At 42.1% G+C, this 14,926-nt stretch overlaps 1 protein-coding gene across 5 annotated transcripts in view; it reads left to right on the top strand.

Moving 5' to 3' along the window:
* LOC107396815 (von Willebrand factor A domain-containing protein 5A) overlaps positions 1-13,643 on the top strand; it is a 29,006-nt gene extending 15,363 nt beyond the window's left edge. For 3 of the 5 annotated variants that reach the window (XM_054742895.2, XM_070543414.1, XM_070543411.1), the window contains 7 exons: positions 894-997; positions 1,713-1,939; positions 7,601-7,654; positions 10,478-10,603; positions 12,800-12,954; positions 13,213-13,336; positions 13,450-13,643. In XM_054742895.2, the coding sequence (XP_054598870.2) occupies positions 894-997; positions 1,713-1,939; positions 7,601-7,654; positions 10,478-10,603; positions 12,800-12,954; positions 13,213-13,336; positions 13,450-13,529 (870 nt within the window). In that variant the 3' untranslated portion in view covers positions 13,530-13,643. The remainder of the gene's footprint in view (positions 1-893; positions 998-1,712; positions 1,940-7,600; positions 7,655-10,477; positions 10,604-12,799; positions 12,955-13,212; positions 13,337-13,449) is intronic. The other 2 variants (XM_070543412.1, XM_070543413.1) reach the window with 2 other exon arrangements.
* Positions 13,644-14,926: the final 1,283 nt, after the last annotated feature.

Below are 14,926 nucleotides of genomic sequence, written 5' to 3'. Positions count from 1 at the left end.
ATGAGCCAAGGTCTGAGCCGAAACTCTGGCTGGAATAGGACTCACACCCACCCTCACACCTTGGCTCATGTGTTTATGTAGAAGATCATCAGGGGGTCTTTTGTTCCCTCTTCGGTGGGAAACTCCCACTGGGTTTAAATCTGGGACTCTCCACCATTTGACCTTAGAACTGAATAAGCCTCTCGGATGAGAGGTGAAACGTCTTCAAGCAACTCAAAGAAGTCCAGACGCTTTTCTTTCAAAGTTCCTTAGAATGTTTGCAGAAAGACCCCAGGCCAAGATGAGATCACTGAGATCCCAGGACCTTCTCGCTGCAAGGCCACAGAGCTAACCGCTGCGCCAGTTTGCAGCCCTGTTATTTTGTCATGAGTAAAAGTCGTGCGTGTGTGCTGAAACCCAGCAATAAGTCTGGCGCTTGAAGACTATGAGAAGAATATTGTCTCCAGTCTGGGGGTGAAAATGGACTTGGCACTCATGTTGGACACCAAAATAAATTAGATTACCAGGACTTGGTTTTTTTTTTCACCTGCATCAATTAGTGAAAATAATGCATTCTCTGTCATGGCTCCCAAACTCTAGAATGTTCTACCAGTGGATATTGGGCAGGCTCCCTCCCTTTCATGTTGTAGACCAGATTGATGCTACATTTTATAGATTAGCTTTTAATAATATAGTATGAATGGCAGGTGTGTTTTATATCGTGATGTTGTAAATTATGATTTGAAGTGGTTTTGACTGTTTTTAATTGGATTCAAACTGTTTAAACAAGGTGTGTAGGACTTTGAGCCATCCTGAGTGCTAGCAAACAGTGCTGTTCAAATAAAGATTAAGAGGATGATGTAAACATTGACCAGTGATATTCTATTTATTTGTGTTGTGTATTTATTTCACAGAGTCTGGGTGCTTCAGAAGGCTGTGTGACTGTGAAATACAGCCTGGCAGGTCATCCTTTTCAGAACCAGATATACTTCAGTCTCAAACCTGCTGATGACACGGGGTAAAACCACTCTTAGTTTGGCATCACATTTAGACCTTAGGTTGCTTTTAGTTTTATCCACATGTAGTGATTTCCAACTGTAGGCAGAGCAGCTCCCATGCCAGACTGTAACTCAGCCAGTCAACAGATGTTTAACCAGTACCCTGTAAAGGCTTGAGGTGATGTTGCCATTCAGGCCAAACGTCCTTATCCTAGAAGCTTTGTTAACCCAAGTGTCTTTGTGAGAGATCAGCTTGATCTGAACGGTCGACCCCTTCAACTTTAACCCTGTTCATGTGGATGGCCTTTTGTTCACAAGATCATATTTATTATATCTTTGAACATTGTATTTTATTTTAACGTGTTACAATTCTTATCTTAATTTAATTATAAAATAAAAAAAAAATCACAAAATCTTTTTATAGTTTTGATGATGGGGATCATTTTGGGTTCCCCCAGAAGCAGCTAAGCAGGTCACTGACCAACATCTTAACCTAACCCTAACCTCTTGAATAGGAGGTCACATAATGCTTAAGTAATAATTAGCCTCTTTTTTCTGCAACATTAGCCATATTTTCCTCCATGAAATTCACAACATGAATCTTGGTAAATAAAATACATGAAAAGACATCTCATTTTTTTCTCATCTCTAATTTCCCTCTGGGATTAATAAAGTATGTTTGATTTAGAATTTGAATTTGTTGTGGCTCCATTGTTTGCTCCCTCCTTTCTACAGATTAACACTCCACAGGTTGGCTGCTCACAGTGCAATTAGATGTTTGGAGTCAGAGCAGGGACCACACAGAGAACAGCAAGATAGAGAGGTGAAGAAGGTGGTGGAGCTTAGTGTCCAATCCGGAGTGAGCAGTTCTTTCACTGCTTTCATTGCTGTTAACAAAGACAACGGCAAGCCAGTTCAAGGACCTCTGGTGTGTAGAAATGTTCCAACACCTGTCTCTAAACGTAAGTTATTCTCATTTTGTTTTGTTGGGCTGTGTTTTGCTGTGAGTAATTTCCCTTTCATATTTTTAAATGTATACATTAACAAAAAGGAAGGTTATAGGGTTAGGATTAGGTTTTCCCATATCTGTCCTACATCTCATCTGGTTGGTAGATAAGTAGCAGAGACACATGACATACCAGAGAACAGATGTGGTGTTTCAAAAATACAATGCAGCTTACAAGGAAGAGAGTAACCATGAGGAAAAAGGAAAAACTTCGGGTGTTTCTTGGGAACCTCACTTTGCCTACAAGGACACTGTCCTTCCTTGGTCAAAGAAAATGGTTAAATGGAAAAGACTTGCCTCATGTTACCGCAGTTATGTAGTGTGACACGTGAGGCAAAGTTATATTTCATACGTAAAAGTTTCAAAGTAAATGTATAACGAGCCTTTTACTTTTTTAATCGTGTATATATTGGTTAAATGCAATATGTAAGTGAGTTACTACCTGCTAGCCACCAAAGCTGCAACTACTTAGCAAAGATAACTGCTCTGGATATATAAAAAAAAAAAACATTTCAGATATCAGCCCGATAGCTACAATTAGTTGACTTGCATTTGAATAGAAAATGTGCCCACAAAGTAGCAGCTGGTTCCTGATCCATCGTCCTTTAGAACATACTGCACTGTATTCTGATAAATCTTTAACCAAGGGAAGGCAACAAGGCACCTCGCATGTATCTTTCCTCAGCTAGCTAACTGGGGAAAGCTCCCAGTTAGCTAACCCTAATGTGTAACAAATGGAGGACAGACGCCTTGGTGAAACATGAACCGATTGGAACATGCCTTGGTGGTTCCTGATGACGTATCACACACTGATGTGTGTGTGATATTTGTTCTTTGCATTTGACCTATCCCCTGGAGGAGTTGTGAGCTGCAGACACAGCTGCGCTCGGGAACCATTTGGTAGTTTAACCCCCCCCAATCCAACTACTTAATGCTGAGTGTCAAGCAGGGAGGCATTGGGTCCCATTTGTTCAAAATCTTTGGTGTGACCCGACCAGGAATCGAACCCTGGTCTCCAGGCTCAAGGTGGGCACTCTATCACTTGGCTACTGAGCTGGCAAGCAAGGCCTTAGGCTTTCATTTCTCACAAAGACTTTCATCAGAGATGACCACAGTGTCACAATTCCCATCTTTAAGTAGAAATGTAAAAAAAAAAATAATAACAACACTGCTGTCCATTCATCCATTCTGTTCTGCTTATCCAGGGTCAGGTCGCGGGGGCAGCAGCCTAAGCAGAAAGACCCAGACTCCCCTTTCCCCAGCCACTTGGGCCAGCTCCTCTGAATCCTAAAAGGCGTTCCCTGGCCAACCTAGAGACATAGTCCCTCCAGCGGGTCCTGGGTCTCCCTTTAGGTCTCCGCCCAGTTGGGCGTGCCCAGAAAACCTCACTAGGTAGGTGTCCAGAAGGCATCCTAACCAGATGCTCGAGCCACCTCAACTGGCTCCTCTTGATGCGGAGCAGCAGCGGATCCACTCCGAGCCTCTCCTAGATGGCTTCTCACTCCATCTCTAATGGAGAGCCCAGACACCCTTTGGAGAAAGCTCATTTCAGCTGCTTGTATCCACAGTCTCATTTTTCAGTCACTACCAAAGGCTTGTGACCGTTGGTCACAAGCTGTTTTAGCTCTCTGTTCACCACAGCAGATTGGTACAAGGAGGAGCTGATTCTCTCTGCTATGAACCGCTCCAGCGACAGCTCAGCTGGAGGTGGGGTGACCAACACAACGACAGCAGGAGATCACGCTATGATGAAGCCAACAGGTTCATAACATATCTGCAAAAAGCAGAGACCTAATCCTTAGTCCACCAAGATGGATTCCCCTCAACACCTTGGCTGTGCCTAGAAACCCTGTCCATAAAAGTTATGAACAGAATCGGTGATAAGGGGCAGCCTTGGCGGAGTCCCAGCATTACTTACTGCTGGCAATGTGGACCAAGCTCTGACACCGTTGATAAATATTCAAGTTTACATCACAGAATTAGTGAAAGTTTGGCAGAAAACTCATCTTCTCAGGCTGGCTTTTTTGTGGATTCCTGTAGATCACCTGCTGTCAATTCAGTTTCTTTTCCTGCTTCTTTGTGTCATTTCTGTCCCATTATGCAGTTTGGCTGACTGCTTCCTTTAGACCGCTGCCTCCTGGGTAACTCCACATCTGAGAATGTCGCTGGTATTGGCTTGTCATTCTCAGACGTAGAACCTTTCCAACAAAGACTGTCTGAGACCGTGGTTATTAGAGGTCAATCAGTATTGGTTGTATCTTTGATTGATTTGATTCTATTGCAGATACCAATGCCAATATGTATAGGTCATGACCACCGATGGCCGATTCAGCTTTACTGAGGAGATATATTGTCACAGTGAGGTTCAGGCAGTAACCCGATTGTTGGAATAACAAGCCTTGGTTCTGGTTCAGGGTCTTTAATAACCAAAAATCACCACACACAGTGGGAAAAAACTAATCAGAAGTCACAAACATGAAGGCACGCTGGCTCTATTAAGCAATACAGACAAAACAACGCCACACTGAGGGCTGGAAAACAGTGGCTTAAGTAAGGGTGGTAATTGGGCAATCGCAGCCAGCTGTGACACTCCGGAGAAGCCCACAGGGGGGCAGGGCACCTGGAAGGAGCTGCAACTGACCTTCAAAAAACACAGAAACAGAGATGATCAGAAAACCAGTAACAGAAACCAAAACCTTATCAAAACGGAACAACTCATAACATACATTGGCCGATATATAAAAAATGTCAAATATCAGTTGGCTGATATATCGGTTTACACTTAGTACCTTGATAGCTATGTTGCTCTTAGGTCTGGGTGAGGGCCTAGCACAATGTTCTGTGACTCTTCAAAATACAGTAAAAATGCTCAAAAACGCTGGCAGCCAGAAGCTTTCTGATCAGGAAACAGCTGGAAGTTCATAGCCTCAGCCTTTCTTGTGGGTGTTTTTTACCGGACCTTATGAACCAGAGCTCAGACATGGTAAGATTTTTGCTGCAGAAATGTGTTAAAATGCACATACTTACACCTTTATGAGAAGCTATAAAAACACGAATTGGAATTTTACTGATCTTTGGGTAAAATTTGTTACCAGAGATACAAAAAATAGATTACAACATAGAAAATACATCAAAAGTTGTAAAAACAAAACAGAACTGAATCCAGTTGTTTACTGTAATGTCTACTTCCTTCTTATCTTTGTGGTGTTTTCTCTTCTCTTTCATGGGCCAGGACAAAATGAACACAAAACACCTCCAGGCTAAACAAACTAGAAAATAACTGAAAAGAATCCCGAAAGGAGAAAACACAGGTGTAGGATTTGGTAAACTGAGTGCTTTAAGAGCTCACTATATTACCTCTACTTATGACCAATAAGCTGTGATACACTGTATAAATATAGAATATCAACCTGCTTGGTCTTTGCGTGTTTAATCAGAAGATTCTAGGATTCTTTGTTTATTCAGGGATTGTAAACACTTCGTGTTTATTCATGAAAGAGTCAGGTTTGTAAAAGTAAGAATTTATTTTCCAAACAATTAAAACATGACAAGTTAACTAACATTTACTGTGATGGATGAATCTAGATGGAGGAGATGTGGTATTTTGTGCCTGTGTGAATATGATGTTATCAGAACTTCCGTATCTAGTAGAGCTGAGTTCTGAGTGTAAAAGAAGCAACTGTCCCGTCTGTAGATTAGAGCTCCAGCTGGAGACTTATGTCTCCAAATTACCGATACTGAAGAGGTGACCTGTAGATTGAAAAACAGACCATTTCCGGAGGCTACACAGGGCATCTAAATCTCAGAAGCAATTCTCCACCCAAATCAGTTGACCTAAATCTAGAGGTGATCTATGTGGAAGCACTCTTCAACAATAATTTAACCAACAAAACACACTATCAGAAAACCACAATAAAGCTCTGAGGCTATGAACTAATTCACTTCCAGCTGTTTCCTGACCAGAAAGCTTCTGGCTGCCAGCGTTTTTGAGCATTTTTACTGTATTTTGAAGAGTCACAGAACATTGTGCTCCATGATGATGTAAACACCAAAACTACCAAAAGTAAGAGTAGACTCACTTTTTGCATTAGGAAGAATCAACATGTTTCTAGCCTTTTCTGTTCTTTCATAATTATTGTCAAAGTGTGAGCTGCAGATTATTTTCAGGTTTGCGCCTCACTTTTATCACAGCAGCGTCCCAAAACGATCTCCGAATTCATAGATTTTCTGCTTACTGATCACATGATGTGTGACACACACGGATGAAGATCAGATTTAGAGCTGTGATGTTTACTTTGAAGGTGTGCGGACTCATTCCCAGGCCCACTTTGTTAAAAAATGCAATTGACGACTAGTTGCCAATTGCAGAAAGTGGTTGGATTTAAAATGACAACTTTTGTCGTCAATGGCAGTGAATGAGTTAACAATTCATCAGTTGTGCTGAGGCTGTATAAAACAAACTACACAAGATGTTTTCCTAAATCTTTCAAACAATCAAGTTTTTTTAAGATTAAGATCACTAATAATGCTACACAGAGTGATCTGGGGACAACAGCACAGATCTGAACCCCTGGTGCAACTATTAACCTCAACATCTGAAGGAGTACAATTGCTTAGTCTTCATCAGGACAACTCCAAACAGCTGCCCCATCCTCATCCAGGAGGGAGGAAGTGTGAAAGAGAATTGTCAGCCTTCCGCTGTCCGTGGTGCTGATTTGTAGGGAACAGACGCTGTCCGTGGTGCTGAACAGGCAGCAGAAACAATTCATTACAGGCGGTGGCTGTAATAGTTATGCTGCCTACAACATTGTTTAGCATGACTGGTATGTCTGCCAGTGTTTGTCTGGGGATGCATATCATGGAGAGATATTTAGACTACAGTAGGGGGTCATGAACTAACATGCTCAGGCGTGAGGTTCGACATTGTGAGGAATGCATACAACCATGAAAACTACTCAACATTAATTCCATTTTTGGGTTCTTATCCATAAACAGAGTAGTAAAAGCTTTGTTTTTACCTGTCTATATGGAAGTTTCAGCTCAAGTCTGTCGCTTATTAATTGAAAAAGCAACACAGATTGAACTTAACAAAAATACTCATCAATTTGGACTGCTCTGCCCCATCATGTTTTCAGGTTCTATTTATTGGTGACTTAAGATCTCTAGGTTGACACTTTACATTTTCCAAAAATCAGTGTTTTTTTCATCTCAGCACATTACCCATTACAGATATACAAATATATAGTATTTGTTGCTGTGGCTCCCAGACTCTCCCCCTGAGCCTGAGATCAGTGGTCTCCTTTAAAAAGCTGCTGAAAACTCATTTGGTCAAGCTGGCTTTAGTATGAACTTGTGTACATCCTCTGTTTGCTCTTTATTTTCATTTATCACCTTTGTTTTGTATATTTCAGTCTCCCTACCCTATGTTTTTATCTAAAGGGATAAAAATATATATTTGTATTACTTACTCACTTACTATTTCAGGTTTAAAAATCCAACCTATGTCAGCTATAGATCAGTGTGCCTAAACATGTTACTGAACTCAATCAGAAACTTTTGTTTTCATATGCAGAAGTAATGTCTTCATCTCTCCTTTTCTTCTGGGCATTTTCAACAGGTCCTAATGGCACAGCTACCAGAATGGCTCAAGTGTTGGCTTTACAACAAGGTTGTAAGTAGTCCATCGGTAAAGCGCTCATTGACATGCCTAATACAGATTTTGCATCAGAGTTGTAGGTTTTGACATATTTTTCTGTTAAAATAATCTGAGCAATAAATAATCCTGGTACGACGATTGTGGCAGAGTCCAAGATGACACAGAGGTTTCTGAGACTCAACTGGCCAGAAGAGCACAATTCAGCTAGTTGTTGTTTGATTAGGGGCAGTAATTAGGATTTTAGTTTCATCTACATTTAGCGGCAGTTAGCCAGTGGGGAGGGGTCAAAATCAAAAGACACATCTGGCTTGTGCATCTGGCTGTTAATCTGGTCCGCTCAGGCACGACATTCATGATGCACTTAATATCTAAATCAGGGGCGTCAAACTCAAATTCACACTGGGCCATAATGAAAAACTGGGACAAAGTCAAAACTCAATATTTAAAAACAAAATGACAGTAAATGTGCACAATTTCCTTAATCTACAGATATGTGTGGTTCAACCTTGAACAACGAAGGTACTATGGGACATCACGCCCCCATGTGACCTGGCAGAAGACACATCTAATCATGCCTGTAAAGGCAAATGAGCGTGACAGCATCACCCTCATTCCTCAGTTCGATAGCCGCTCTTCACCGAGCTAGGCTGTGAAATGTGGCAGCCCTGCGTTGTACAGTGGTTATATGCATAACCTAACATTCCCTTTCAGTCGATTCACTTGGTACAATGAAGGTACTATGGGACTTATTGAAACGCCCATGAGTAGCTAACAAACTTGGGCTGAGTTTGCAATCTAAGGTGGCAAGTCAGACCCAGCAGAAAGAACCGCATGGGCCCTCGAAAGGGCCAAAACATCCAAACAGTAAAACCTCACAAAAGTGTGGGGTGTAGCCCAGCTTGCAGCTGAGCAAATGTCACCAACTGAAATGCCTTTGCTTCGACAAAGCTTTTCCCATGGACGGTTCAGCAAAACACACAAATAGTTGGTCTGTTTTTCAGACATTCTGAGCACGATCTATATAAGCCTGCAGAACATGAACTGGGCACAGACAATGCACCCTCCTCTACTCCTCAGAGGCAAAAGGAGGACGATTGAAGCCCAGTAGCTCTATTGTCATGGAACCATAGTTGAGCGGAATGACCTTGGGCAAATACGCAGCATTCGGATGCAGTGACCCTAGATCAGTCTGATGAAAATTTCAGACAGGAAGGGTGGACCGAAAGAGCATGAAGAACCCCGCTTTCTTAGCCAATGCTAGGGCTAAGAACAGGGCTGTCTTATATGACAGAATTGATTCAATGGGCTCAAATAGGGGACCACACAGGGCCTCCAGCACCAAAGTGAGGTCCCAAGAAGGTACCGAAGATCTAATAATGGGCCTCAGTCTGCGAACCCCTTTCATGAACTTAAAGGCTAAAGGGTGAGTGCCAGGAGAAACTAAAAGATTCATGGCAAGCAGAAATGACTGCCAGGTAGACCTTTAAAGTGGAGAAGGACAAGCCTTTACAGGAGTGATTAGATGTGTCTTCAGCCAGGCCACACCAGGGCGTGATGTTTGCCGCGTGAATCGACTGGAAGGGAACAATCTGCTTGCATGATGGATTTCTGGTGATAACAGGGTCAATGCTGAAGTGAGAAGTTAGCTTTCCCTGTTAGTTTCAGCTCCTGACTGCAACATCTCAAAACTGAGGCTCATATGGCACAAGAACACTTGAGTGGTCTGACTGTCATAAGTTCAGATCAGCTCAGAAGAAGCACAGCATCAGATGACCTCATTAATGACTTTGCATCCAGAAAAAAGGAGACGTGTACATCTGCAAAAGGCTTTAGCCATTGTTGAGCAAGGCTGTTCATTTAATCTGCTTCTGCTAAGTTATAAACCTAAATGACAAGGCATGTCAGTTGGTGACACCACCACCACACACAGTAGTGATGTGTATAACTAGTCTGGTACCTGTTAATCTCAAATTGAAGTGGATTATGATGTCTGTTCTATTTCATCCACTACACTGGTAAAGTGTAGTGGATGAAATTTTAGTGTGCAGGTGGCATGTTTTAACTGAATTAAATAGAATTTTCGTTTATTCAACATAAGTACAGCTTATAGCAGCAGAACACAAACATGTATATTATAAAGGAAAGAAACAGGGTGCATGAAGCTTTAATAATTTAGTTTTACACTTTTACATCAGTAGACGCCCAGCCTGGCTCACTTTTAGTGTTTTGCGTTAATTGGGTGTTGGCCTGGGATGGTGTCAAATTCCTGGCCTGAATTATTGTCCTAGCCCGCCCCTGGGTGGATTCATAGCTGAGTGTAAAGTGGCTAGGATGAGGATCAGCACCTCCAGTTCCCTGGCTGTGGTTCTTGACAGGAAAGGGCTAGAATGCCAACTCTGGGTGGGGGAAGAGGTCCTTTCTTAAGCGGGGACATGTAGGTGTCTCAGGATCTTCTTCAAGGTATACTACCAAACATGTTTTTATTGTAATCTCTCGTTTTTAATCATGTATTCATTTTCCCAATCTGATTCACCTCATCAATAAAGCAGTAAAGCTAAATCCCAGTGGAGCAGTAACATAGTTTCCTTAAGTTTGTTTGTTTTTCATTTTGTTTGTTTGATTGCTTTTGTTTTCTGTGAAGCCGTTTGTGATTTTATCTGTGACTCTTCTTCTTCTTCTTCTTCTTCTTCTTCTTCTTCTTCTTCTTCTTCTTCTTCTTCTTCTTCTTCTTCTTCTTCTTCTTCTTCTTCATCTTCTTCTTCTTCTTCTTCTTCTTCTTCTTCTTCTTCTTCTTCTTCTTCTTCTTCTTCTTCTTCTTCTTCTACCGCTCTTCTGCAGTTTCCAGACAGGGCAAGCCTGACAATGGTTTTCTCTCTAAAATGAAGCAAAGATTCTTCACCTTGATGAAGCCTCATAAACCACCTCAAAAGCCTAATGCTGCTGTTGTCAAGCCTCCACCTAAAGGTAACCAGTGGTTAAAGTAGAAAGCTGTAAGGCCACAAGAGCACCTGATCTCACACATCCAGGATTTCAGGGGAGTTTGGGGGTGTGGAAGTGTTTGTGTTCAAATGGACCTTGCCAAACACTGTGGCGACAACTGTTAGACCTATTAGAGATACGAAAGAGGACTTAAAGGCTTGGCTCTTCTAAGAGTTGATGGATAGTGAGATGCCCTAAAAAGCTGTGACTTTTGCTGCTGGTGTTCCCACTGACACATTGTGTGCACATGTTGGAAGATAACTGGAAACCAGGACTGGGCACACTGGTGAGCAGTGGAGGGAGTTCTTTAACTTCGTAATCATGTCCTCTTTTGAAGAGGCTCTGAAGGCTCTGTAGAAGGTAAGCTCATGAATTTGGCTAAGATATCTAAAAGATTCTCTCAGAGAGACTGAGCTTTGAATTCATCTTTGCACTAGACCTGGCATTTGATGTAAAGGGTTTAGCATTAATTTACATATATTTCTCTTGTGCTTAATAACAATGCTGCGTAATAATGAATGTCCTCTTTTCCCCGGGCATGCCCACTTTTCTCTTTATGTCCGGGGCATCCGGGGGGGCAGGGTTTCCTATGTTGATGAAAATGGGGGAGCTGGATATCTTACACATCTAGGGAGAGCCCAAAAAAGATCCAGTTTCTACTAATAGGGACTCTCAGCGTATCGGGGATTCTTTTGAGCGGAGAGCGGCAGAGCGCTGATCGCTGCGCTCCAGGCAGCTGCGTCCTGCACATGGCACATTCTCAAAGTGGCGCAACCAAAAAGTTATTATTAACACGATCGTTCATGTCCGCTATTCCCTGGTACCCGCTCTGCTACTGTGGAGCTCATCACCCGTGCTGTTGTGATCTCACCTCACTGGCACAGCCGCACACTCCGCTTTGCGGTCGGTGGATCCCTTTGATCTGCGTCGTTCAAAAGTAAATCATGAGGTGAAAAAGTAAGAAGCCAGGCAGCAGTTTTTTCTGGAGGATTGAGAGGAGGTGCAGGAAGACCAGAGACAGACAGGACAGGAAAAAAAAAAACAAGAAAACAAAAGAGTGTTTGAAAAGTAAAATGTAGGTAGATTCATCCTACGACACGTTTTACCTGTATAAAGCAACAAGCTATAAGCATGTAATATACAATGCTTATCATTTTCAAAACTCAGGCCCACACCCAGGGCCGTTTGAAGGCGTTTTGGGGGCCAAGACAAAATAGAATTTTGAGTTCATTAATTAATTCATTAAAGTTTTTCAAAAGCTACAAACATTAGTTCACTGCTTCACATATAATGGTAACTGGTCTGTACTTGATATACCGCCTTCTAGAGTCCTGGAACCCCCCAAGGTGCTTTACAACACAATCAATCATTCACTCATTCACACACACATTCACACCCTGGTGGTAATGAGCTACATCATAGCCACAGCTGCCCTGGGGCGCACTGACAGAGGCGAATCTGCTGTGCACAGGCGCCACCGGTCCCTCTGACCACCACCAGCAGCAGGCAAGGCGTGTTAAGTGTCTTGCCCAAGGACACAATTACAGAGACACACTGAGTGGGGCTCGAACCTGCAACCTTCCGAATACAGGGCGAGCACTTAACTCCTGTGCCACCTTCGACCTATAACTACTTTCATCACAATCAATAAGTCCAGTAGATTTGATTATTGTAGCTTTTATAACACATGTCACTGTGGTCGGCCAGTTTCACCAAAATGACATTCTAATGCATGCACTCTTGCTCCAAAAATATCCAATTTCACTTCTGAGCTCTGACCAAACTTTCCCTTGCGACAGCCGCCATGCTTTACTGTAAGATAGCATAGTTTTATGGACCACCCCCATGTCGTCACAGAGTTCAATGAAAAGTTGTGCTTTCAGCAGAAATGAGATTGAACTGGCGCCTATCTTCAGCGCCTAGCTGCTGGGTCGCAGCGCGGCACTCTCCGTGTTTCCACTCTCATTAACTATAATGATTTCTATTGAAATTGATGACGCAGCACAGGCACAGCGCGGGCGCGGCACGTTCGCCACCAGTGTGCCCAAGGCTTGAGCCATAAATAAACAGAATTTATTGCAATGCCTGATTATTAAATGTAATCTTCAATGGTTTTTCCTTATTTCAGCAATTAAGACAAATTGTCTCTATTTTTTTATTCCTCTGATTATTTCGATTCAGAGAAAAGAGCTGCTGCACCTCCCCAACCTGATAGAGACCCTCTGCTGCTGCTGATCTCCCTCCAGAAAGCTTCTGGCTTCTGGCTGCTTGACTCACATTTGGCTGATGTGCTGGGAAAGACCAGTGAGGAGATGGAGATGTCAAAACCTACCGGGGTGGGTGGTCGAGAGAATGGGAAATGATCATTCTTTAACTGACTGTATTCAGTTAAAATATTAATAATTTTACAGTAGAACTAAATGTCTTAAGATAAAACTTCAAAAAGATTCACACAAAACACAAAATGTAAACATTAACTATAAAATAAAGTTGACTGAAGTTATTTGACTACTTTGGTAAAAAAAAATGGAACCAAAACATTTATTTATTAAGCTACTTTACTTTCTTTTCTGAATTATTTTGTGTTGAATCAGGTCAACAGAAAAGTGTACGCCACCTTTTTGGCTCTGATCTGGCTTCATGGATTCAAGATGGATGCAAAGGAGGAGTGGGAGCTTCTGGCTGGGAAGGCTGCTCGGTGGATCCAAGCTGAGAATGGTACCAGCAATAGCAAATGCTGCAGCGCTGCTTTTGTCTATGTGTAAATATTAAATTTAGTTAATATTTCTCACCGTATTTTCTTATTTTTCTGTTCCTTTGGTATTTTTCAGCTCAGTGCGTGACAGAGTGTGTTGATGCAGGAAACAAACTGCTGGGCTGCAGCGTGAAAATGGAAGCTCTGGGGTTCTGAGGCATGAACATGGCCAGGACTGAGTCCAGGTTTCACAAGCCACAATGTCCCTGGCCATGCAAAGGCCTCCAAAATTTAAGGTGGACAAATTTAATAAAACATACATGAACTGGTGTTTTCAAAGGGTACATTTCAGATGTGCAAGTGTAAGTGATTGCAGCACCACACCACTATTATTTGTAACAGAATAATACATTAAAAAAAACTTTTTAATTTAAATAACAAATGTAACTGATTGTTTCTAAGCAGACAGTGTGGATACATTTCCTGCTTGCTCCCTTAAATTGTGCTGTCACTAGTCTGCCAGGTATCTTAGTGTGATTTTTTATTCAGCTGCCACATTTCAGAAGCAGCATAGCTCTGTGGTCAAAACCAGCTGTTTCCAACAACGACTACTTGGTCAAACCAAAACCTAAATTCACCCATATCAATTTGCTTTTTGTTTTGTTGACTTTTTTCCGTGTCCTGTTGAGCTGTAAAACATTCAGAATTGATGTGTGAGTATCCGAATACATGCATTACAGTTTTACTCTCACAGACTCAGCTTTAATGCCCAAACTTTATTAGAAACACTTTTGTTTGTTTTAAATCCCAATGAATACGGAGACAGAAAGGAAAGAGAAAGAAAGTAAAGAAAATAAAGAAGAGGGGAAAAAAGTGAACAAAAATAAATAATAATGGATGAATAAAAATCCACTTCTAGACCTGCAGAAAGAGAGAAAGAAAAAAAGTGACAAGCAAAAATACATCAGAACCAAAATATCCCTCTGTCAAAAACATGAGGATATATACCAGTGACATTTTTTGCTGAAAAGCACACAGTAAATTCATAATGCATTTAGTGCCAACCACAGCCCTAAGTTATGTGTCAAAAATGCCTGAGTCCATACCTGTGAGGACACCATGTGAACACCTGTGTGTGTGCACGTGCTTGTACATATAAGGTTTCTTTACAAGCATGTTCAATAGTGTTCAATAGTAAGTGTGAGCTGCCACAGACCTTCCCCCAAAGATCAATGGAAGATGGAGGATATCCTAGCTCCAGAGATGCACAGGTCTCCACCGGAGTGTGGACCATGGTCTCGGATTTAGAGGAGCTGATTCTCATCCCAGTCGCTTCACACTGTGAACCGCTCCAGTAAAAGCTGGAGATCACTGTTTGATGAAGCCAGTACCTTGGCTGCACCTAGAAATCCTGTCTATAAAAGTTATGAACAGAATTGGTGACAAAGGCCAGCCTTGGCAGAGTTAACCTCTTACCGGAAACAAGCTCAACTTACTGCTGGCAATGTGGACCAAGCTCTGGCACTGGTCATACAGGGACCTAACAGACCATATGAAGGGGGCCCTGTACTCCATACTTCTGAAGTACCCCCCATAGGACCAGTGAGGGACAC

This window comes from Nothobranchius furzeri, chromosome 13 (assembly GCF_043380555.1).
Source record: "Nothobranchius furzeri strain GRZ-AD chromosome 13, NfurGRZ-RIMD1, whole genome shotgun sequence".
NCBI classification, from domain to species: domain Eukaryota; kingdom Metazoa; phylum Chordata; class Actinopteri; order Cyprinodontiformes; family Nothobranchiidae; genus Nothobranchius; species Nothobranchius furzeri.
The sequence above is the reverse complement of the archived record's forward strand: the minus strand, read 5'-3'. Positions and strand labels throughout refer to the sequence as shown.